This window comes from Electrophorus electricus, chromosome 23 (assembly GCF_041902795.1).
Source record: "Electrophorus electricus isolate QZ-2024a chromosome 23, ASM4190279v1, whole genome shotgun sequence".
Taxonomy (NCBI): Eukaryota; Metazoa; Chordata; class Actinopteri; order Gymnotiformes; family Gymnotidae; genus Electrophorus; species Electrophorus electricus.
Window position 1 is genome coordinate 15,970,001 of NC_137519.1, and position 22,330 is coordinate 15,992,330.

A 22,330-nucleotide genomic window follows, 5' to 3' on the forward strand; every position below is an offset into this window, starting at 1 on the left:
TAGCCACGTCTATGGAGCTCAGCATTACCCTGGCTCTGCTCCTCCTCTACCTTCTCAAGCTCAACAAGAAGCTGACTGCCTTCTTCTGGCCTCTGATTGTGAGAACAAGCTTTTACACCTAATTAAACACAGCACAGGAGACAGGACACATCAGGTGCACATCTGTGAGTGGAGAGAACAGTAACAGTCGTTTGTTGTCGTTGTTTTTTAACAGGATGTGTTCAATTCGTTCTTTGCCGCAGCCTTTATGAGCACGGTCAGCCTTGTGGCTGTGTCTATGTATACACAGAAGGGCACTTTGGCTGGGGGTGTAAGTAACCTGCTCATTCACACACAACTGTGTAGAAGGCTAGAAACAAACATCCTCACGTTTACAGAAGGTTTACATAAACATAAAACATGTTTACATAAACGTGTAATGCTATCTTTATATTATTACTTATAAAATAACTGATATAACCTGTGTCCTGACTCTGATTAACCTGTGTCCTGTAGATAGTGGGGCTTGTAACCTCAGCCCTGTGCTGCCTGGATGGGTTTTACCTCTTCAAGAAAATCACCTTCAACCTGCCCACAGCTGCGTGCAGAGTGGAAACGTGTGATACCTGATTACATCTTTATCCTGATCATCACACACCGCACCTGAATTCATATGAAAAATGATACAGACGTGCTCTGCAACAGTTATTTGTTATTGTATATTTAGACAATAACAAATAACTGTTGCAGAGCACGTCTGTATCATTTTTCATATGAATTCAGGTGTGTGATTGTGTCTGGATTATTCATTGCAGATGTTTTTTGTGTGTGAGGATTACTGATTGCAAACTGATTGCATCTAATCAGTAGTGATCATAATGTGTGTGTATTTTGTGTTTGCTTCTTTGTTCATTCAAGATAAATATACACCTGCAGCTTTTGTATGAGTATTTGACATTTTCTAACTTAGACATTTTCTATCTTTGATAGCATTACCAGCAAGTTATGTTTCACATATGTATTATTAAAATAGCGTTTGATTTTAACCAGTTGTCGTTAGTGAAAGCCCGTGAAGCTTAAATATGTTGAATATATTCCAACGGCCAGAACACAAGCGTGAGCATAAAGACAGCGAAACTTCCGTCCTGTCCGCGAGGGCTGACTCGCAGATGCTGCTCTTTTGTGTGCTGCGTTTCCGCACCGTCATGACTTCCGTTTCCATGCCGACGTAAGTTGGAGCTGTGCAGACCCGTGCAGCACGTCGCGAGCGCTCTGGGCTGTAGCACAGTGGTTGTGCAGGATGGCGGACAGCCGGTCTGGCGCGCGGAGGGCTTGCGCCGTCCTCCTGAGTAAGGACTTCGTGTCTTCGCGGAAAGGACAGCTTCTGCTGGGAGAAGTGGTACGGTGGTCGCGAGCGTGCGCACTTTACGCTTCTGACCTCGCAGCTGCTTTATAACGTTTAGCTGTCGGTAGCAGAAGGCTCGTGGCTTTTACGGTCATTCGGACATGTAGTTTATAAGAATTTTAATTTGAAAGGCGGAGGGTCGCAGTTTTGGCTGCAGGTCCCGTTACACGTCTCAGCTACTCTCACAGGCCGGGGAGTCTCGCGCTGATACGTTTTAAGCGTAAAAAGTTAAAAGTATTAACAAAGTCTTAACAGCGTCTTAACAGCGTAATCTCTAAAAGTAAAAGCGATCGAAGGTCTGTAGTATATTATCCACGTTGCGCCAGCTTCCTAAATAATGCAAAGACCTAATGAATCACGCTGGTTACTGGGAGTTCGGAGTGGCTAGCAGGCTGAACGCCAATACCACATCTGCGTGTCTCGATCGTGTCTATTTGTACTTTATGTTCAAAGACACACATAACTGTCCCCTGCGGCTGCCACGCTGCTCCCACGACCAGCTTGGCAAGCATTACGGCTGAACATCCTTTAACTCACTAATCTCTCCACAACTGCTTCTCATTAGAGTGAGAAGCTGCTGTCCTGCGCCCAGTCTGGACAGCGGGAGTGTGTGGGTGACGTCTGGGTCCAGTGTAGCTGGGAGATCTGTGCTCTTACACGTTTCTCACGTTTTGTCCAGGCCTCGTCCTTTATCAGCTTTGTGTGCTTCTGTGCGTCGACGGCAGCTGTCTTCGTCACTGCTCCCCTCCTCGCCTTCCTCACCGCTCTCTTCCTCCTCTTCGCTTATTCCACCAAGTTCAATGAGCGCTTCAAAGGCTTCCAGTGGCCCCTAATGGTAAGCCACACCCACACAGCCCCGCCTGCCAGCCCCGCCTCAGCCCACCTAGTCCTTCACAGACAGGAGTCATTAAAACAAAATAGATAAACATGGGAACTGTAGTTATTTTAAACCACACAGTCATTGTGATTATTAACTAACAGTAACAGTTTTTGCCCCGCTGTGATGTGTTGGATGAACAGCTGTACTGGCGCTCTGAAGACTGGCTCGAGTGTGCGGTGATGCTCCTGATTTTATCGTCGTGTTTTTCTCCACTAGGATTTTCTGCGCTGTGTCAGCGCCTCCATTGTCTTCTTCATCATCTCCATAATGGCAGTGTCCAGGTACCCAGATGGATCCTCAAAAGCTGCAGGAGTAAGAAAATATAACCACACCCATAACCATGCCCTGCCTGCTTAACCAAGCATAAAACCACACCCTGTCTTCTTAACCATGCCAATTATAACACTCTTTCTTCATAACCACACCCTGCCTTCATAGCCACGCCCACAACCACGCCCTGTCTTCTTAATCGCGCCCATAACCACACCCTGTCTTCTTAACCACACTGGCTGCATTCATAACTACAACTCCTGCTTATATAACCTTGCCTTTTATAGCCATGCTCTCTGCATTCATAGCCACGCCCTCTGCATTTATAGCTATGCCTGCTACATTCGTAGACATGCTCTCTGCCTTCCTGATTCATCCTGACTCATCATTCAAATGGAATATCCTATATTAATCACTTTAAAGCTCCAGGGAGCCTAACTGTCTAGTCTCTTTCTCTTCTTCATTTTGCTCCCAGTTTACTGGTTATTTCTGAATTTCTCCCCTTTCACTGTAACACAGGTGTTCCTGATTTATTTCTGAAGGGATGAAAACAGACACTATCATTTCATTCTCATCCTGACAGAAAATCCTTTCATAGATATTTTTAATATTTTATATGTTCCCAAGGAGACTAAAGATGAGGGCCCCTGCCTTGTTCCACTGGGTTACAAATATAACGTTATCTGATGAACATGCAGCCTGAGCTGGAGTGTCTTCTGTCCCACAGGCGTGTGAACTGGAGTGTCTTCTGTCCCACAGGCGTGTGAGCTGGAGTGTGCTCAGTGTGCTCTGAACACTTGCTCTGTCCCGCAGGCGTGTGAGCTGGAGTGTGTTCTGTCCCGCAGGCGTGTGAGCTGGAGTGTGCTCAGTGTGCTCTGAACACTTGCTCTGTCCCGCAGGCGTGTGAGCTGGAGTGTGTTGTCCCGCAGGCGTGTGAGCTGGAGTGTGCTCAGTGTGCTCTGAACACTTGCTCTGTCCCGCAGGCGTGTGAGCTGGAGTGTGCTCTGTCCCGCAGGCGTGTGAGCTGGAGTGTGCTCAGTGTGCTCTGAACACTTGCTCTGTCCCGCAGGCGTGTGAGCTGGAGTGTGCTCAGTGTGCTCTGAACACTTGCTCTGTCCCGCAGGCGTGTGAGCTGGAGTGTGTTCTGTCCCGCAGGCGTGTGAGCTGGAGTGTGCTCAGTGTGCTCTGAACACTTGCTCTGTCCCGCAGGCGTGTGAGCTGGAGTGTGTTCTGTCCCGCAGGCGTGTGAGCTGGAGTGTGCTCAGTGTGCTCTGAACACTTGCTCTGTCCTGCAGGCGTGTGAGCTGGAGTGTGTTCTGTCCCGCAGGCGTGTGAGCTGGAGTGTGCTCAGTGTGCTCTGAACACTTGCTCTGTCCCGCAGGCGTGTGAGCTGGAGTGTGCTCTGAACATGTGTTCTGTCCCGCAAGCGTGTGCTCTGAACACTTGTTCTGTCCCGCAGGTGTTTGGCTTCATCGCCACCATTGTTTTTGCGCTGGATTTTTATTTCATCTTTAATGAGCTGGCGGACTTCATCAAGGGGGGCGGGACTAACGAGGAGCCACAGAACGCAGAAGGTAATTCACCTCCTACTTCTGCCTGACCAATCACTGTCTCCTCTAACTTTAGCTTAGGGTTAGATTTGGATTTTAATTGGATATTAATTTGGATAAGTTGGATATTAATTGGATATTAATTTGGATATTAACTGGACTCCATTATTCAGTCCTTTTTCTATTGCAGGAATCATTTATTTGTTCATGTTTATGCATTTCACGTTTCTGTCCTCCGTCCTTCCTTCTTGCATAAATTAAATACATTTAAAAAGAAATTAAATAAATTAAAAAGAAAACTGAAAACTGGTTTTAATATTCATAAATCATGAATACTGAAGTTGTGGGATTCCAAATTTCAGCAGTATGAATATCCCAAAGGAAAACTGAGTGACGTTTAGACACCCAAACCGCACCATGTAGAATATACGAAGGTAATTCATGTAAAAAACGAAACAAAACATGCAACTTATAAATGATAGAGTTACTGTGTGTAACTCTTATAATTATAACAGTGTGTGGTTGGCTGAGGTCATGGTGGTTTGGTTTTTCCATGTTGTGTCATTATCTCAGTGCTGGTTGTGTTTAGAAAAGCTAGATAGATTCTCAGAAAACAGGAACTAGAGGTTTGAACTTCAGCTTGCAGAGTGTGTTCTGGTGCCACATGGTTGTTTAGTTTGTGGCTATGTTAACCAACAGGTTTCCACTATTGTCATCTACATGTTAAAAGGAAAAAGGCAACGAAAGAAAGCCAATAACTCAGGTTTCCTTGAGCATAGACGATGTGCTAAACGAACATCTGACTGCAATCATGTCATCTCATCCAGATTCCGCCAAACGTACTGAGGTGTAGTTTGTGCTGTCTGCTCATTTTGCTAAACTGTCCCTGGGGTTTGGTTCACAGACGGAGACTTGGACACGGACTCAGACTGAGTGTCCTTATACCAGAGGACCATCAACAAGGTGACCACTACAGTGCATAAACAAACACAGAGTAAACAACTTAATCCAAAGCCATTCAGTAAAAAACCTAGTTTAGTGATGTTTGGAAGTTTGTGTGAATGTGTGTGTGTGTTAAATTGATGACTTGTTCTGTATTAGTAAACCTGTGAGATAGGTGTGTGAACGTTATTGTGTTCTGCCTTTTGAGGGCAGCTCTGTTTTCTTTGTGTCTGTCCTTCCCATGTGTTGGAATTAAGGAGATGCATATTTTGAAATATAGGTACATAAATGAGTGGGTTACACAGAAATCTTCTTTTTTCATAACTGAACGCAGCGGTTGTTGAAATACCGTGCTGAAAGGGTGGAGTCTGGTCACATCCATCCGTCCAGTTTCCATATTTTCTGTTGGTTTGAGATATTATTCTGTGATGCCTTTATTACTGTCATATTCACTTCTTACCAAAGACACACATTCCTGGTCACGGCCCTAAAAAGGAACCATGTGACATCATACAGAATTCCTCCGGGCATGTTGTTTGGTTTTAGGGAACGAGCAATTGTGTTTCACATTAGCACAAATGCAGTGTTCCTGATGTGCTGGTGTTTATATGAAGCACTGAAAAGCTTTAACTTTACTACATTAAATACACTTCTAATGAACTCAATTTGTACATCGTTGTCAGGAATGTTTCATTGAAAATTATTGTACATTTGTTGTCATATTTGATGCCAATATCTGAGGCCCCAAATCCTTCTTGAGTAGCTTGGTAGTGTCTGTCTATCCCAAGGGCTCTGGTTCTACAAGCTGAAATATTACAAAGAGTCACAGCCTGTCTAAATTAATTTATTTGAGTAAAGGTTTACAATCACAAATCAGCTGAAAGTTTGGAAAAAAGTGTCTGTAAATCTACACACAGCTCCATAAATACAAAAATACACTTTTGAAATACAGCTTTGCAGAGTAAGATGCGTATGAACAGTTTAACATTGAGCTAAAAATCTCCATCACAGTATCTGATCCTCCATCCTCAATGTGTTCAAATGTGTTACAAATTTTTACATTTTCATTTTTAGCTAAGGTTATATTCAGATATTAAAGCCTTGAGACGAAGATCTACCACGTATCAGCTAAAAGCAGACATGAGTCATGATTTAAACTCAGCACGGTACAGCAGTGGAGGAGGAGCTTCTGCTCCAATCCAGACTTTCAGCATGCTGAAGAAAACACCGACAACCTCCACAATATCCCTCTAAGACAGTTTAGTGTTCATGATATTTAAATGATATTGTCTTCAACATATCATGGTTGACAAAGTAAGACACTGAAGAATAATTATAAGTGGACAAATTGAAGAATGTTTATTCCTCATTAAAAGTGTTAATAAAACAGAGAAACTCAGAACTTTAGCGATATACTCTTGACTTTGGTCTCATGTTAATTTGGTCTCCTTCTCCCAAAGGTTAAGTGTAAAGGTTGCTAGTGTTTTGGATTATATCATCTTCAGCAGCGGGGGTTCTCTGTACCTGCTGTGCACATGCCACACATACTGCTGTCATACACCCCTACAGACAGGCCAGGTGGTCAGGGTGAACTCTAACACACACACACACACACACACACACAGTCGCACGCACTCGCACGCACGCACTCGCGCGCACACACACGCATAGAGAATAAATCCGTACTATATGAATGCATTAAAATATCTTCAGTACATTTGCACAGTCACACAAACGTGTGATTTGCAGCTGCTGCAGTTTGAGAGCAGATCAGCTGTTTGTTAGTGTGAAGCTCCTCCAGACAGGAAGCTCTCCTTAGGACAGATCAGGTGGTCCCAGTTCAACTGATTCATCACACCCACTGGTCCCAGTTCACCTGGTTTATCACACCCCCTGGTCCCAGTACAGCTCATTCATGCTGACTCCTGTTCTCTTCTGATCCGAGGCAGTCAGCTTCAGGAATGTATCACACTATCAGTCTCTATCAGACTCAATCAATACACTAATATCTGGTCATTTAAAAAAACTTACTTAAGTATTAACCCTTAAAAAGTGTGCGTGTGAATTAAAGGAAGGCTCCACCCATGGCCAGCAAGACACCGTTTAGATCACGCAGTGTGGGACAGACACGCCCCCTCTAGCTCAACTTCCTGAGCCTTCGGGACCATTTCATCAGAATCTTACTGGACAGAGCAGCTGAGCGAGAGAGCAGTAGAGACCGCAGACCTGTTAAACGCCAGAGACACCTGTCTCACCGCACACACATCCTACTGTGTGTGTGTAAGAGAGAGCGAGAGAAAGACAGAGGGAGAAGTTTGACTGAGGTCTTTGTGTGTGCGCATGCATGTGTGAGGTGGTGTGTGTGTGTGCACGTGTGTGAGGTAGTATGTGTGTGCGTGTGTGAGGTGGGGTGTGCGTGCGTGTGGTGGGGTGTGTGTGCGCGTGCGTGCATGCGTGAGGTGGGTGTGCGTGCGTGCGTGAGGTGGGGTGTGTGTGTGCGCGTGTGTGCGTGAGGTGGGGTGTGTGTGTGCGCGTGTGTGCGTGAGGTGGGGTGTGTGTGTGCGCGTGTGTGCGTGAGGTGGGGTGTGTGTGTGCGCGTGTGTGCGTGAGGTGGGGTGTGTGTGTGCGCGTGTGTGCGTGAGGTGGGGTGTGTGTGTGCGCGTGTGTGCGTGAGGTGGGGTGTGTGTGTGCGCGTGTGTGCGTGAGGTGGGGTGTGTGTGTGCGCGTGTGTGCGTGAGGTGGGGTGTGTGTGCGCGTGCGTGCGTGAGGTGGGGTGTGTGTGCGCGTGCGTGCGTGAGGTGGGGTGTGTGTGTGCGCGTGCGTGCGTGCGTGTGTGAGGTGGGGGGTGTGCGCGTGTGCGTGAGGTGGGGTGTGTGCGCGTGCGTGCGTGAGGTGGGGTGTGTGCGCGTGCGTGCGTGAGGTGGGGTCTGTGTGCGTGTGCGTGCATGCGTGAGGTGGGTGGGTGTGTGTGTGCGTGCGTGAGGTGGGGTGTGTGTGCGCGCGCGTGTGTGCGTGAGGTGGGGGGTGTGCGCGTGTGTGTGAGGTGGGGTCTGTGTGCGTGTGCGTGCATGCGTGAGGTGGGTGTGTGTGTGTGCGTGCGTGCATGCGTGAGGTGGGTGTGTGTGTGCGTGCGTGAGGTGGGGTGTGTGTGCGCGTGTGTGCGTGAGGTGGGGGGTGTGCGCGTGTGTGTGTGAGGTGGGGTCTGTGTGTGCGTGCATGCGTGAGGTGGGTGTAGTCTCTGGTGGTCTCGGAGGAGACGTTACTGAAGCTCTGGCTGTGTCTCCACCTCTCCGCGGGAAGCTGTGCGGGCACGCATGTACTCGCTGGCCTGCAGGGGGCACTGCTCTCCCAAACGCCTCCGTTGCACAGCCAGATATGTGTTCACACCATAAACCACCATCACCACAAAGCCGTAGATCTGAGAGAGAAGGACAGAAGCAGTGGGAGAACACGGATCAAACGGGCTCCCTGCCTGGTGTGAGGCGGACTGAACTCCTTCAGACCCTGTACACAATACACATACACAGTCACACACAGACACCACTATACATACAGGTACATGTGTAATCACTCACATGCAACCACACAAACACTAAAAAGTGGAAGTGGTCTGTGATATTTGAGCAGCAATGATGAATGTGTCTCTACTGACGGATCAGAGCTAAATGTAGTACACCACTTCCTGAAACATAACCATATACCCTACACTCTATACCCTAGTCCTGAGAGTCTGCTCCAGGGAGTCTGAGCTCCACACAACTGTCTCACAGTCGCCCAGAGCATAACAGTGCAGTTCCATAAAGTCACCACACGGGGGAAGTAGCGCACCAGCACGGCGGTTACATCAGAACTGCTAGGGCAAGACACTTTAATACAGCTGTAATTGGAACATAATGGTCTCTGTGCATGTTCTGCGTATTAGGAGCTTGAAAGGTGTCATTACCACAGCGAGGATCTCGGCTCCGTTCTGGTGGTTGAGAGCTGCCAAGACCACAGAGGCCAGGAAGAAGGAGACAGTGCAGCTGGCAGTGCTAACCAGGTCCTGCACAGATAGAGAGACAGACGTTCAGTGAGACAGGCATACAACCAGATCCACACACACACAGGTACATACAGTATAACCATGTTTAAAGCAGATACTCTTTTGAACATTTCATTACAGACAATTTTCTTTAACACATGTACTTGTGCAATGAAATGATGAATGACAAAGTTAAAGGTGAAAGAGGAAAGTCAAAGGTGGGCTATGGTTGAAAAGCGCAGTTTCAAAACATCGCTAACGGGATGCCCAAACCTCAGTACTTGCATAACAAAGCCTCATTCCTATATCATAAGGCCTCATTCTTAGAGTTTTCAAACAAAGTGAGTTTATATCTGGAACTGAACCCCACAATCCTGACAATCGCATCAGTTTTTATAGGTTTTTTTGGGTTTATTAACCAGTTGTTGTGTTTTTCATGTGTTTGCATATGTGCAGGTGCATGTATGTGTGCGTGTGGTGTGTGCATGTATGTGTGTGTGTGTGTGTGTGTGCGTGTGTGTGAAACTCTAGCTGGGCTCTGTGCTGAGCTGTAGTGCATGTCCTGCTCAGAGGTCTGCTGTGTCCCTAGAAAGGGAGAACAATGGAATGACCAATCAATGAAGCCCATTATCCAAGTGATGAAGCCCAGGGTAAACAGCCAGCGCACTCATACACTCACTCACACACACACACAATCAAGTAGAGGACAGAATGGCTATAGCTAAATGGTTGGCCTAATGTGACCAGGGCATGGTCACCCATGTGACTGAAAACATGATAACAGCAACTGCCCACGTGAGGTCACATGATATTCCCAACCCCCGTCTCTAAGTTTCCGACAATGCATTCCTGTCCATGACACAGCACTGAGAGAACTACACACACACACACACACACACACACACAGAGCACATTGTAGCAGGTTGTGAGCGGAGATGTTTACTCTGGGTCACACAGCACTTTGGGCGCTGCCTCTTGGCAGAGCACTCACTACCTGAGACAACATGGAGGTCATAACCACACACCTCCAAACATCACACTGCTGTCTCTAACAGCAGCTCCACCCCTGTGCTACACAGATCAGCACCAACTGGCTACTTCTACCAGCTGTGGCTCTGTCTGCGAGGACCCAACCCCTGTACTCAGATCAGTCAGAACCACTGAACCAATACCAACACACCATCAGTGGCACACTCACTCTCTCGTAGAACAGGACAGAGCAGTCTAACAGGCCCACAGTGGGGACACAACACAACACTGATTTCCTTCTGAATTCTACTTGAGGTTAAATGTGGTGTTTGGATATTTTCAATGTGCAGTGATGTGCAGAGTGAGAATGTGTGTCTACATGAAGAGATCACACATGTGGTCCGAAAACCAGCCGAAGGAAAAGGGCGGAGCCTTGCTGTCTGAGAATGACGGGCAGAGGACGCAACCCAGACAGGGTGTCAAATCTTCCTGTTCCTGTGCTCCTCACAGTCTCTCCTGGATTCCACACCCTTCATCTACACACTCAAATCCATGAGACTGCATTGTAGTGTGTGGAAACGCCTAGTTGAAGAGCATAAGAGAACATCTCTACCATGTTGTGTTGATGTGACACATGCACCTGGTATTCTTGGCTGAGATAAACGAGGAGATTTAGTGGAGTACGAATCTCAGTTCTGGAGTTTGGAATGACTGAGCAATGCCTGCTCTGCAGGTCATAGTGAGTTCCCCGCTGCTGTAGGCAACAGAAAATCTTCAGACCCAGATCATGTGAACAGGACAAAGTTCAGAGAAGAAAAAACTATAAACAACACAGTATTTCTCGAGCCTGGCCAGGAAAAAACGTCCTGGAGTTTGAGAAAGGTGCTATATAAGTGTGACTAATAATAATAATAATAAAACGTGACTAAGGTGGCACCAAGATGCCTTCCTTGTGATATGCTCAGATTCTGAGGGTGTAACCTTAGTCTACAGTGTACTCCGGGGGTGGAGCTATAGCAGGCAAATACCTCCCAGCAGGTAGACGGAGTGTGCACAGCCCCGCCTCCCATAAGTCAATCCAATACCAATACCAAACACGACCCACCATCAGCCAACACGTACACAGTCAAACTCCCACTCTGCAGAAAATCAGTCTGGCCCTGCAGACATTTTGGAGGCTCCTTCTTTGGGACACCAGCCACAGTCAACACAGAAATTACGTGGGGAATTTTGACTTGAATTCTGTTTACCTACTCCACTAAGTCACAGAAAAGCCCCTAAACAGCTCGGAGGAGCCAGAGTGCCGTAGGCAGCTACCAACCCCGGGGTACAAAAGGGGGCATGACACACTATGGCCCCTCCCACAGCCTCTCTCTCACAGCCTCCTGATCTGTTCCAAAATAACCACAGTTTAGACACGTTTGTCAACATTACAATCCTATCAGGCAGCCATCACTTCCCTATTACCATATAGGGTTAGGATTACAGGTATAGAGATAGGGTTAAAGGATTAGAGTTAATGTTAGGGTTAGGATTATAGGTATAGAGATAGGGTTAAAGGATTAGAGTTAATGTTAGGGTTAGGATTACAGGTATAGAGATAGAGTTAAAGGGTTAGAGTTAATGTTAGGATTACAGGTATAGAGATAGGGTTAAAGGATTAGAGTTAATGTTAGGGTTAGGATTACAGGTATAGAGATAGAGTTAAAGGGTTAGAGTTAATGTTAGGATTACAGGTATAGAGATAGAGTTAAAGGGTTAGAGTTAATGTTAGGGTTAGGATTATAGGTATAGAGATAGGGTTAAAGGGTTAGAGTTAATGTTAGGGTTAGGATTATAGGTATAGAGATAGGGTTAAAGGGTTAGAGTTAATGTTAGGGTTAGGATTATAGGTATAGAGATAGAGTTAAAGGATCAGAGTTAATGTTAGGGTTAGGATTATAGGTATAGAGATAGGGTTAAAGGGTTAGAGTTAATGTTAGGGTTAGGATTATAGGTATAGAGATAGGGTTAAAGGATTAGAGTTAATGTTAGGGTTAGGATTATAGGTATAGAGATAGAGTTAAAGGGTTAGAGTTAATGTTAGGGTTAGGATTATAGGTATAGAGATAGAGTTAAAGGATTAGAGTTAATGTTAGGGTTAGGATTACAGGTATAGAGATAGAGTTAAAGGGTTAGAGTTAATGTTAGGATTACAGGTATAGAGATAGAGTTAAAGGGTTAGAGTTAATGTTAGGATTACAGGTATAGAGATAGGGTTAAAGGGTTAGAGTTAATGTTAGGGTTAGGATTATAGGTATAGAGATAGGGTTAAAGGGTTAGAGTTAATGTTAGGATTAGGATTATAGGTATAGAGATAGGGTTAAAGGGTTAGAGTTAATGTTAGGGTTAGGATTATAGGTATAGAGATAGGGTTAAAGGGTTAGAGTTAATGTTAGGGTTAGGATTATAGGTATAGAGATAGGGTTAAAGGGTTAGAGTTAATGTTAGGGTTAGGGTTATAGGTATAGAGATAGGGTTAAAGGGTTAGAGTTAATGTTAGGGTTAGGATTATAGGTATAGAGATAGGGTTAAAGGGTTAGAGTTAATGTTAGGGTTAGGATTATAGGTATAGAGATAGGGTTAAAGGGTTAGAGTTAATGTTAGGGTTAGGGTTATAGGTATAGAGATAGGATTAAAGGGTTAGAGTTAATGTTAGGGTTAGGGTTATAGGGTTACGGTGAGGGTTACAGGGTTGTTCATACCGTTAGACTCCAGTTGACTTGCGGGACTTTGGTGTGCAGGTTCAGGCCGAAGATGAGGAGGAAGACGCCCGTCACAATGAAGGTGCTGCAGCTGACAAACTCGAAGAGGTAGATGGCAGAGCAGGGGGAACACGTCATCACCGTCTCAATGCAGATGAAGGCCATTAAAGACAGGATCTATGGGGAGAGAGCGAGACCGGATCTGTGGGGAGACAGCGAGACCGGATCGTGGGGAGAGAGCGAGACTGGATCTGTGGGGAGAGAGCGAGACCCAACACTTGAAGGCTCAAACCCATATAACCTTTGACCTTTAGATCAACAAATGGTCCCAAAAACAGAACCCGAATCCACTCTTACACAATCTTTAGTGTAGAGTACTGTGGGGTTTGCGCAGTATTGTGATGTGTGTACGTGTACGTGCGCGCAGTATTGTGATGTGTGTGCACAGTATTGTGGTGTGTGTGTGTGTGTGCATGTGTGTGCATGAGCAATATTGTGGTGTGTGTGTGTGCACGCGTATTTTGGTGTGTGTGTGTGCCTGCAGTATTGTGGTGTGTGTGTGTGTGTGCGTGCAGTATTGCAATGTGTGTGTGTGTGCGTGCAGTATTGCAATGTGTGTGTGTGTGCATGCAGTATTGCAATGTGTGTGTGTGTGCATGCAGTATTGCAATGTGTGTGTGTGTGCATGCAGTATTGCAATGTGTGTGTGTGTGCGTGCGTGCAGTATTGCAATGTGTGTGTGTGTGCGTGCGTGTGTGCAGTATTGCGGTGTGTGTGCCTGCAGTATTGCGGTGTGTGTGTGTGTGTGTGTGTGTGTGTGCACGTGCAGTATTATGTGTGTGTGTGTGTGTGTGTGCACGTGCAGTATTGTGTGTGCGTGCGTGCAATATTGTGTGCGCATGCATGCAGTATTGTGTGTGTGTGCGCAGTATTGCGATGTACGTATGCGTGTGCGCGTGTAGTATTGCGATGTGTGTGTGTGCGTGCGTGCAGTATTGCGATGTGTGTGTGTGCGTGCAGTATTGCGATGTGTGTGTGTGTGTGTGTGTGTGTGTGTGTGCCTGCAGTATTGCGATGTGTGTGTGTGTGTAGTGTGGTGTGTGTGTGTAGTATTGTGGTGTGTGTAGTATTGTGGTGTGTGCGTGTAGTATTGTGGTGTGTGTAGTATTGTGGTGTGTGTGCGCGTGTAGTATTGTGGTGTGTGTAGTATTGTGGTGTGTGTGCGCGTGTAGTATTGTGGTGTGTGTGTGCGCGTGTAGTATTGTGGTGTGTAGTATTGTGGTTTGTGTGGGTGTGTGTAGTATTGTGGTGTGTGTGTGTGGGTGTGTAGTATTGTGGTGTGTGGGTGTGTAGTGTGGTGTGTGTGTGTAGTATTGTGGTGTGTGTGTGTAGTATTGTGGTGTGTGTGTGTGCGCGTGTAGTATTGTGGTGTGTGTGTGTGTGTGTAGTATTGTGGTGTGTGTGTGCATGTAGTATTGTGGTGTGTGTGTGCGTGTAGTATTGTGGTGTGTGTGTAGTATTGTGGTGTGTGTGTGTGCGTGTAGTATTGTGGTGTGTGTGTGTAGTATTGTGGTGTGTGTGTGCGTGTAATATTGTGGTGTGTAGTATTGTGGTTTGTGTGTGTGCGTGTAGTATTGTGGTGTGTGTGTGTGTAGTAGTGTGGTGTGTGTGTGTGTAGTAGTGTGGTGTGTGTGTGTGTAGTAGTGTGGTGTGTGTGTGTGTAGTATTGTGTGTGTGTGTGTGTAGTATTGTGTGTGTGTGTGTAGTATTGTGGTGTGTGTGTGTAGTATTGTGGTGTGTGTGTGTGTTTGTGTAGTATTGTGGTGTGTGTGTAGTATTGTGGTGTGTGTGTGTTTGTGTAGTATTGTGGTGTGTGTGTAGTATTGTGGTGTGTGTGTGTTTGTGTAGTATTGTGGTGTGTGTGTAGTATTGTGTTTGTGTAGTATTGTGGTGTGTGTGTGTAGTATTGTGGTGTGTGTGTGTGTAGTAGTGTGGTGTGTGTGTGTGTAGTAGTGTGGTGTGTGTGTGTGTAGTATTGTGGTGTGTGTGTGTAGTATTGTGGTGTGTGTGTGTGTGTTTGTGTAGTATTGTGGTGTGTGTGTGTAGTATTGTGGTGTGTGTGTGTGTTTGTGTAGTATTGTGGTGTGTGTGTAGTATTGTGGTGTGTGTGTAGTATTGTGGTGTGTGTGTGTGTGTTTGTGTAGTATTGTGGTGTGTGTGTGTGTTTGTGTAGTATTGTGGTGTGTGCGTGTAGTATTGTGTTTGTGTAGTATTGTGTGTGCGTGTAGTATTGTGTTTGTGTAGTATTGTGGTGTGTGCGTGTAGTATTGTGTTTGTGTAGTATTGTGGTGTGTGCGTGTAGTATTGTGGTGTGTAGTATTGTGGTGTGTGTGTGTGCGTGTAGTATTGTGGTGTGTAGTATTGTGGTGTGTGTGTGTGTGTAGCATTGTGGTGTGTAGTATTGTGGTGTGTGTGTGTGTGTGTAGCATTGTGGTGTGTAGTATTGTGGTGTGTGTGTGTGTAGCATTGTGGTGTGTAGTATTGTGGTGTGTGTGTATGTGTGTAGTATTGTGGTGTGTAGTATTGTGGTGTGTGTGTGTAGTATTGTGGTGTGTAGTATTGTGGTGTGTAGTATTGTGGTGTGTAGTATTGTGGTGTGTAGTATTGTGGTGTGTAGTATTGTGGTGTGTGTGTGTGTGTAGTATTGTGGTGTGTGTGTGTGCGTAGTATTGTGGTGTGTGTGTGTGTGTGTAGTATTGTGGTGTGTAGTATTGTGGTGTGTGTGTGTGTGTAGTATTGTGGTGTGTAGTATTGTGGTGTGTGTAGTATTGTGTTGTGTGTGTGTGCGTGTAGTATTGTGGTGTGTAGTATTGTGGTGTGTGTGTGTGTAGTGTGGTGTGTGGGTGTGTAGTGTGGTGTGTGTGTGTGTTTGTGTAGTATTGTGGTGTGTGTGTGTGCGTGTAGTATTGTGGTGTGTAGTATTGTGGTGTGTGCGCGTAGTATTGCGGTGTGTGCGCGTAGTATTGCGGTGTGTGCGCGTAGTATTGCGGTGTGTGCGTGTGTGTGCGCGTAGTATTGTGGTGTGTGCGTGTAGTATTGTGGTGTGTGCGTGTGTGCGTGTGCGCGTAGTATTGTGGTGCGTGTAGTATTGTGGTGTGTGCGTGTGTGTGTGCGCGTAGTATTGTGGTGCGTGTGTGCGTAGTATTGTGGTGCGTGTGTGCGTGGTATTGTGGTGCGTGTGTGCGTGGTATTGTGGTGCGTGTGTGCGTGGTATTGTGGTGCGTGTAGTATTGTGGTGTGTGCGTGTGTGTGCGCGTAGTATTGTGGTGCGTGTGTGCGTACGTGGTATTGTGGTGCGTGTGTGCGTACGTAGTATTGTGGTGTGTGTGTGTGCGTAGTATTGTGACCATCCTCATCACTGTTCAGGTGACAGGTTTTCAGCAGTTAAGAGTAGTTGCCCAAACACTGACAGTTGCCAGACATCCATCATATTCTCTCTCTCTCTCTCTCTCTCTCTCTCTCTCTACTGCAGCCTAAACCTTCACAGTCCCTGTTGAATTAGGCCAGTGTAACCTCTCAGTGTAATCTGAGCACACTTAAACACGCCAATTCCAAATGTTCCCATTGAGTGTCCGTGTAAAAGATCTCACACAGGCTGACAGCAAATTTGTTTTGCAGCTCATCTTCCAGCATCCTAATCCCAGTTAAGACCCACCACAGTTCTCCAGCAATCCCAGTACAGAAAAACATATTGATGACACATTTCTGTTGGGAACAAAGCAAGCCAATATCTGAAACACATCTCTGAGGAGATGATAAGCGTTTGAAATGGAGGTGGGGTGAGGTTCTCCACCATCTCCAGCACAACAGTTGACTGACAGCACGAGGATGCTGAGCCTTCTCCATGGCAACACTGGCATATTATGCAAATTACATTTTAGCATTTTCAAACAATATCTCAGTGCGTCTTAGCAGTAATGATGCCAGCGTGCTGTGACGGAGGAGAGGTTGATGACTACAGAGGCACTACACAAGACTTACAAAGTCTACAAAGTGTTTTATAGTAATAACGGCTCACTGAGCCTGTAGCAGAAAATTTGTTTGGTTTTTTTGCAGGTCTCCAAGGTCACTAAACTGAAAGACTCCTCAGTTACTCAACCCATTTCACAATCCACAACCCCGAGTTTTACACACCAGTGACTGTGAATTCTCACACAGGGGTGATTATGAACAACAGGACCCTAGATGGGTCAATTCTATTATAAATAATTAACTGAACATATTACATTAGAAGATTAAAGCTCCAACACTCAGTACAGATTTGGCTGACATGGTCAAACTAACACCTGACTGCTGACAGATCCTGTTTGGCTAGAGTGAACAGTCCTGACTGGGCGGACTGGTTTGCATGTATAATGCTTCTCCTCTATCTGCATCATTTTAATAAGAGCTGATGTAAGCCCCTCTCCTCAGATAGCAGTCACAGAGGGGAGAGGCTGTACTGTGAGTGGTACTCACTCACTCACACACACACACACACACACACACACACACACACCCTAATCCTTAACCCTGAATCCTTAACCTATAACCCCTAATCCTTAAACCATAACCCCTATCCCTTAACCCATAGCACATAAGCCCTCATCCTTAAACCCTATCCCCTAACCAGCACTAAAAGGAACATTTCTGGCCTTTATAGTTTTTGAAATGAGAGTTCAGCAGTTTATTTTAAAAGCAGTTTTCCTTTGGAGACCACGAAATATCTTTAAAATGCCAGACATATCACAGTGAACACATTTAGCACCCATAAAGAGAGCTGCACAGAACACACATCCACACAAACACTCCCCATACACTCAAAAACAGAAGCCAAATGCAGTCATAAGAGATGTGCTGAGGTCTCCTGAACTCCCTGCCTGATGTCTCGTAGTACCAGAGGTGGCTATTCAGTCTCTGCCCACAGCCTCTGCATCCTTGCTATACAGCACCTCAGTGCACTGACCAGACTCTGCCCACAGCTTGAGCGGATGAGGTAATGCCTGCAGCCAGTCACAGAGTAGGCCTTACCTTGCACACACAGAGAGAGGCCAGACTGACGTGGGCACGTAACGATTATGTATCAGATCACCCCTGCATCAGAGAGCCCTATTCTTCTCCTGGAGGTCTGAGGTCCTGGTATTGGCTGGGTGGAGTCGGGTTGCAGCTGAGACCATCTGTTGTGGCCAGATGGGGTGGAAAGGCTGGCCATCAGCGCTGGGCCACCGTGGTCTCCCCACCCACAGGGAGTCAGCCTGTCCACACGTTACACGTTCTCCAGCGTACACGTTTCCAACATACACCAATTGCACTCACCCCCTCTAGAGTTAAGATGGAGTGTGTGTGTGTGTGTGTGTGTGTGTGTGTGTGTGTGTGTGTGAGACTACTGTAAGATGGAGAAGGCTGCAGGAGTTTCCATGAATGGCCACACATACACACACGCTTCTGGAAAACCCATTTCCATGTACCATACAGAAATAATATTCAGCATTTCCTTAGTAAAACATTTATTGTAAAACTCTTTATTTTATTCTTTCAAGGTCAGCTACCAAGGCCACCTGTATGTACACAAAACCATCCCATATCACACTTGGAGGCAAGAGGATCTCAAAACACAGGGCTTGAAAGCCAAGCCCTGACGCTGACTCAGCAAAAATGGTATCAAATCAGCAGAATGTGGCCGAATCAGGGACAAAGGAAGCAGGGTGGGGGTGGCGGCCTAGTTAAGACCCACCTCTGGACCAGCCCATGTGCAGGTATACAGCCTCCTCAAACTGTTTCCCAGACAGGCAGTTCAGCTCTGGGGCAGTGACCAGATACACTGTGACAGATGGGTGGGTGTAGTGGTGTATACATTTCCCAGAGAGGCCATTACAAAGAACTCACATGCAGGGAGGAAATGTGACCTACCAGTTAACCTCCTCATATGGGAGGCTCTCCAAAGTGCCTGATTAAAAATATAGAATGGATGTTGGTATGTCTTCCAGCAGTACCAACATATTCAATTATATCTCATAAAATTCACTGAGTTACAGTAAAACAACCGATGATGTGATAGCACGCATTCCAAATTCATAAATCAGTGTACATGATCAGACTGCATCTGCAGATCAGCCTTTATCCTCCGGGTACTGCAGCACATCTGCAGATGGACACCATGTTTGTTCTCATCTCAGGCCAGAGACTCTGAGACTCTGAGAAGGTCAAGCCTGAACACCATCAGGAAACATGAAAAAACACCCTTGAACAACTATCTGGTAACACTCTTACTATAAACATAAATAAATATATAAGCTTTCAATACTGTACAGATGGTGTGGGCAGGCAGAACATTACCTGTAAGTCTCAGTATTGAGGAAAACCTGTTATGACACACAGAGAACACTGAGGTTAAATGCTAACATCTACTAGCATACACGGTCATCCGTTTCAAACCCAGAGGGTTATGAACTGCTGGCCAACATTCAGAGTCATCAACTTTAGGGGCAACAGCTCTGGACTTTATAAAGGTCCAAAGATTTAGAATTTTAGATTCATGATTTGTTAATATTTCACAGTTCTTCCTCTTCCTTCATACATCATCCACCTGGGGGGGACACTTAATTGGGGACACAGGAGTTACACAGCAATTTCCAGCCCACAGGAATTTCTGTGAATGGCCAGGTACACACACAGGTGTCTGGAAAACACATTTACACACAAATTACAGAAATAATATTTAACCTTTCCTTACTAAAACATGTGCTGTAAAACTGTTTCTTTCAAGGCCAGATTGACTAATCTATATTCTTACATCCCAGTCTTACAGAACACAAAACAAACCAATAATATGAGTCCCCAGGTTCCTCAGGACTGTTAGCACTTGGTCGACCCGTTCCTCTGTCCTCTGACCCATCTAAGACAAACATCTTAGCTAAGATAAGACATCTCAGATAAGACAGGATGGGAGGACACAGAGCTGCTCTGGCAGAACCGATACATTTATACAGAGATGAACCCCTGGATGGGGACTATCCCAATGTTCTCTTTAAACCTGTGTCTGTTTTTACATCTGTTCCACATCTGGGTTCCCTACTAGTCTCTAGCAGCTGATGGGATGAGATGTCCCCTACCTGTCCTAGCTGAACTGGAATTCACTCTCATTAAGCTTTGACTAGAGTAGCATGGCACAATGGGGTATTTGTAACACCACAGTGCAGTGTTCAATGTATAATGTAAATGAAATAGCTGTGATGTGGATGAGCTGCATCCTTATAATGTGATATTCAAACATGACCATCCATGTGCATCCTGTACAGTCCAGATAAAACTGTCATGTTAGGCAGCCGTCCTACAGCAGGCAGGGTGGCAGAGGGCGTGCTGGAGGCCAGGGGCCTGGCTAGCTCTTGTAGCTGCTACTCTGAAGTTTTCTTTTGGCAGGGTGCATGAGCTCTAGCTTTAATGACTTCCTCAGTTTCACTGCACTCCCTGCTGTGATCACAGCCCCTCCCTGGTGAACGCAGCTCTATAAGCAAGCAGGAGGATCAGGACGGTCCCAGTCGCCACGGAGCAGAGTTAGCAGACCTCACTGAGCCATGGAATTGGTTTCATAAAGTTTATGGAGCCTGCTTTGCTAAACCAAAACAACAGTTTTAGTCAACTGTGAAGTTATATACAAATGTAAACATACTAAGATGATAAGGCTCTTTCACAAGTTACTTTGTCCCTAATTCATTCAGCCGCACAGAACCACACTACATTCAAGAGTCTTCTAACCTAGCATGCACCCAAATATCACACAAATATTAAACTCGATTATATTATTATAATACAATGTTCATTTCACTTACTAGGCTAACGCAGGTCACATTGGTCATTTACTAAAGCTCCAGCTCACCTTACATTTGATTGCTAATGCCTAACAGCAACCCGGTACACACAGTACTGCAATTTGTTGTATAAGACTTGCCCGCCCGCCCGCCCGCTCATATATATATATATATATATATATATATATATATATATATATATATATATATATATATATATACATACATACACATACATACATACATATACATACACACACACACAGAGAGAAAGATATACAGAGAAACACATTGGACAGCTGATGAAGGACTTCTGGCCTGTTCCGTTTCTCTGGAAATAATGTACTGTTCTACAATTTTGAATCCCTCTCTCTCTCTCTCACACACACACACACACACACACACACACACACACACACACACACCTGGTAACCCACATTCTGTGACTTGTAGCCTAAAACAAACTTGTATTTATCTATACAGCGGTTTATAGGCTGTAATGTCAATGCAGCTGAACGCAAACTTACCACTTCGACCGCTTTTAAAATACCAAAGTGGGATCTGAGATACTGCAGGTCGCACCTGACGCTCCCGAACACGTCCATGGAGCGCACGGGCTCGGTGGTGGGCTGGTACGGGCTGCTCGCGCCCGTGTCCTCGCTGCTCCTCATGGCCAAACCAACCCAGGCCTCGGCTCGCGTGACTTTTCGACTAAAACGATGCTCGGGCAAAGTGACCCTCGCAAGCTCGCGGTTCCGTGTCTAAGCTCTGAGAAGATCCAGCGCGCCTGTGCGCGATACTTCACCAGGCTACGCGCGGAGCACTAAACGTCTGGCCGCGTGAGAACTATTCGAGACCAAACGTGAAGCTCAGATGCTGAGAACCTGGTATCACGGCGCCGTTTCTCCCGAGCCCGGTGGTTCTGCACGGCTCGGACCGACCATCGCTCCGTGATTTCACCGCTGTTCAAAGCGAGCTCCCATCCGTTCTTGGTCTCGTGCTCGTTTTTGGACACGTTCATGGAGTAAACAGAAATCCCACGCCAACCGACCACGCGACTCCTGACATGTCCCTCTCCGTGTTAGTTTAAGACCCCGGTGTTGTGAGTCACGCGCCCCGCCCTCACGGCCCTCAGTCCTTTATTAACCGGGACAGAAGACACGCAGCGGCGTTCTGGCCTCGTGAGCACTGCGGACCATCCTCGGTACGTTCATCACAGACCAGCAGCGCGAGCACGTCGCGCTCAGCCGTGACGTTCCACACAGGTGCGCGCTCGCGTTTACGGACCTAAACCAGACTACATGCGCATCGGTACAGCGGACGGGGGTAACTTACACCAGTAACGACTCTGGTTCCAGATTAATGTTTCATGGATTTCAGTGTTTAGTCTGACATTAAAACGTTCCCAGAGTGCGTTGGCGCTGGCGGGCGTCTCCACCAGTCTAACTGGTGTTCGAGCGCTACTGGTTACCGCGTGCATATCTGCTCTGCTTCTCACTCGAGTACCTCACGCGACTTAGATGTGATTATTTTGTACTATCACAAAACGAGCCTAAAATCTCAGGTGTACAAGTTAAAACGCTTCTCCTCTAAAATAGCCGGATTAGCCTTGAGCCAGCGTCATGGATCATAAATGTTGAAATATGAATTGTAATCCAGTCGGGGGTGGGGGGTCTTACTCCGGATTTCCTTTTGTGGAGTCATTCGTTGAAATGTCCATTTA

The 22,330-nt window shown here is 46.2% G+C and overlaps 3 protein-coding genes across 6 annotated transcripts in view; 2 read left to right on the forward strand and 1 right to left on the reverse strand.

Annotated features, from left to right (window-relative positions):
* cklf (chemokine like factor) overlaps positions 1-1,025 on the forward strand; it is a 1,626-nt gene extending 601 nt beyond the window's left edge. The window contains exons 2-4 of the mRNA XM_027027615.3: positions 1-98; positions 215-310; positions 496-1,025. The exon at positions 1-98 is cut by the window's left edge and continues 58 nt beyond it. Of these exons, the coding sequence (XP_026883416.2) occupies positions 1-98; positions 215-310; positions 496-609 (308 nt within the window). The 3' untranslated portion in view covers positions 610-1,025. The remainder of the gene's footprint in view (positions 99-214; positions 311-495) is intronic.
* A 117-nt stretch (positions 1,026-1,142) lies between these two features.
* cmtm3 (CKLF-like MARVEL transmembrane domain containing 3) lies at positions 1,143-19,092 on the forward strand. Of its 4 annotated transcripts, none has more exons than XM_081706262.1 (6): positions 1,143-1,378; positions 2,064-2,219; positions 2,481-2,576; positions 3,994-4,108; positions 4,989-5,047; positions 18,340-19,092. In XM_081706262.1, exons 1-5 carry the CDS (start codon positions 1,280-1,282, stop codon positions 5,015-5,017), a joined length of 495 nt encoding a protein of 164 aa, XP_081562388.1. In that variant the 5' UTR covers positions 1,143-1,279; the 3' UTR covers positions 5,018-5,047; positions 18,340-19,092. The 4 variants fall into 4 exon arrangements, with proteins under 4 accessions (XP_081562388.1, XP_026883418.1, XP_026883417.1 ...); XM_027027617.3 differs by lacking the exon at positions 18,340-19,092 and adding an exon at positions 6,101-6,428; XM_027027616.3 differs by lacking the exon at positions 18,340-19,092 and having other exon boundaries at positions 4,989-5,691.
* Positions 5,855-21,923, reverse strand: cmtm4 (CKLF-like MARVEL transmembrane domain containing 4). Its single transcript, XM_027027614.3, has 4 exons — positions 21,135-21,923; positions 12,761-12,937; positions 8,970-9,068; positions 5,855-8,444 (listed from the first exon to the last, which is right to left on the reverse strand). Exons 1-4 carry the CDS (start codon positions 21,276-21,278, stop codon positions 8,286-8,288), a joined length of 579 nt encoding a protein of 192 aa, XP_026883415.2. The 5' UTR covers positions 21,279-21,923; the 3' UTR covers positions 5,855-8,285.
* Positions 21,924-22,330: the final 407 nt, after the last annotated feature.

Excerpts from the sequence above, each read along its gene's own strand:
- cmtm3 (XM_081706262.1), top strand. The coding sequence starts at position 1,280 with ATGGCGGACAGCCGGTCTGGCGCGCGGAGGGCTTGCGCCGTCCTCCTG. Across the intron at positions 1,379-2,063 it reads AGCTTCTGCTGGGAGAAGTG|GCCTCGTCCTTTATCAGCTT; the intron begins GTACGGTGGTCG and ends CGTTTTGTCCAG. Across the intron at positions 2,577-3,993 it reads GATCCTCAAAAGCTGCAGGA|GTGTTTGGCTTCATCGCCAC; the intron begins GTAAGAAAATAT and ends TCTGTCCCGCAG.
- cmtm4 (XM_027027614.3), bottom strand. The coding sequence starts at position 21,278 with ATGAGGAGCAGCGAGGACACGGGCGCGAGCAGCCCGTACCAGCCCACC. Across the intron at positions 12,938-21,134 it reads TTTTAAAAGCGGTCGAAGTG|ATCCTGTCTTTAATGGCCTT; the intron begins GTAAGTTTGCGT and ends CTCTCCCCATAG. Across the intron at positions 9,069-12,760 it reads AAGTCAACTGGAGTCTAACG|GACCTGGTTAGCACTGCCAG; the intron begins GTATGAACAACC and ends CTATCTGTGCAG.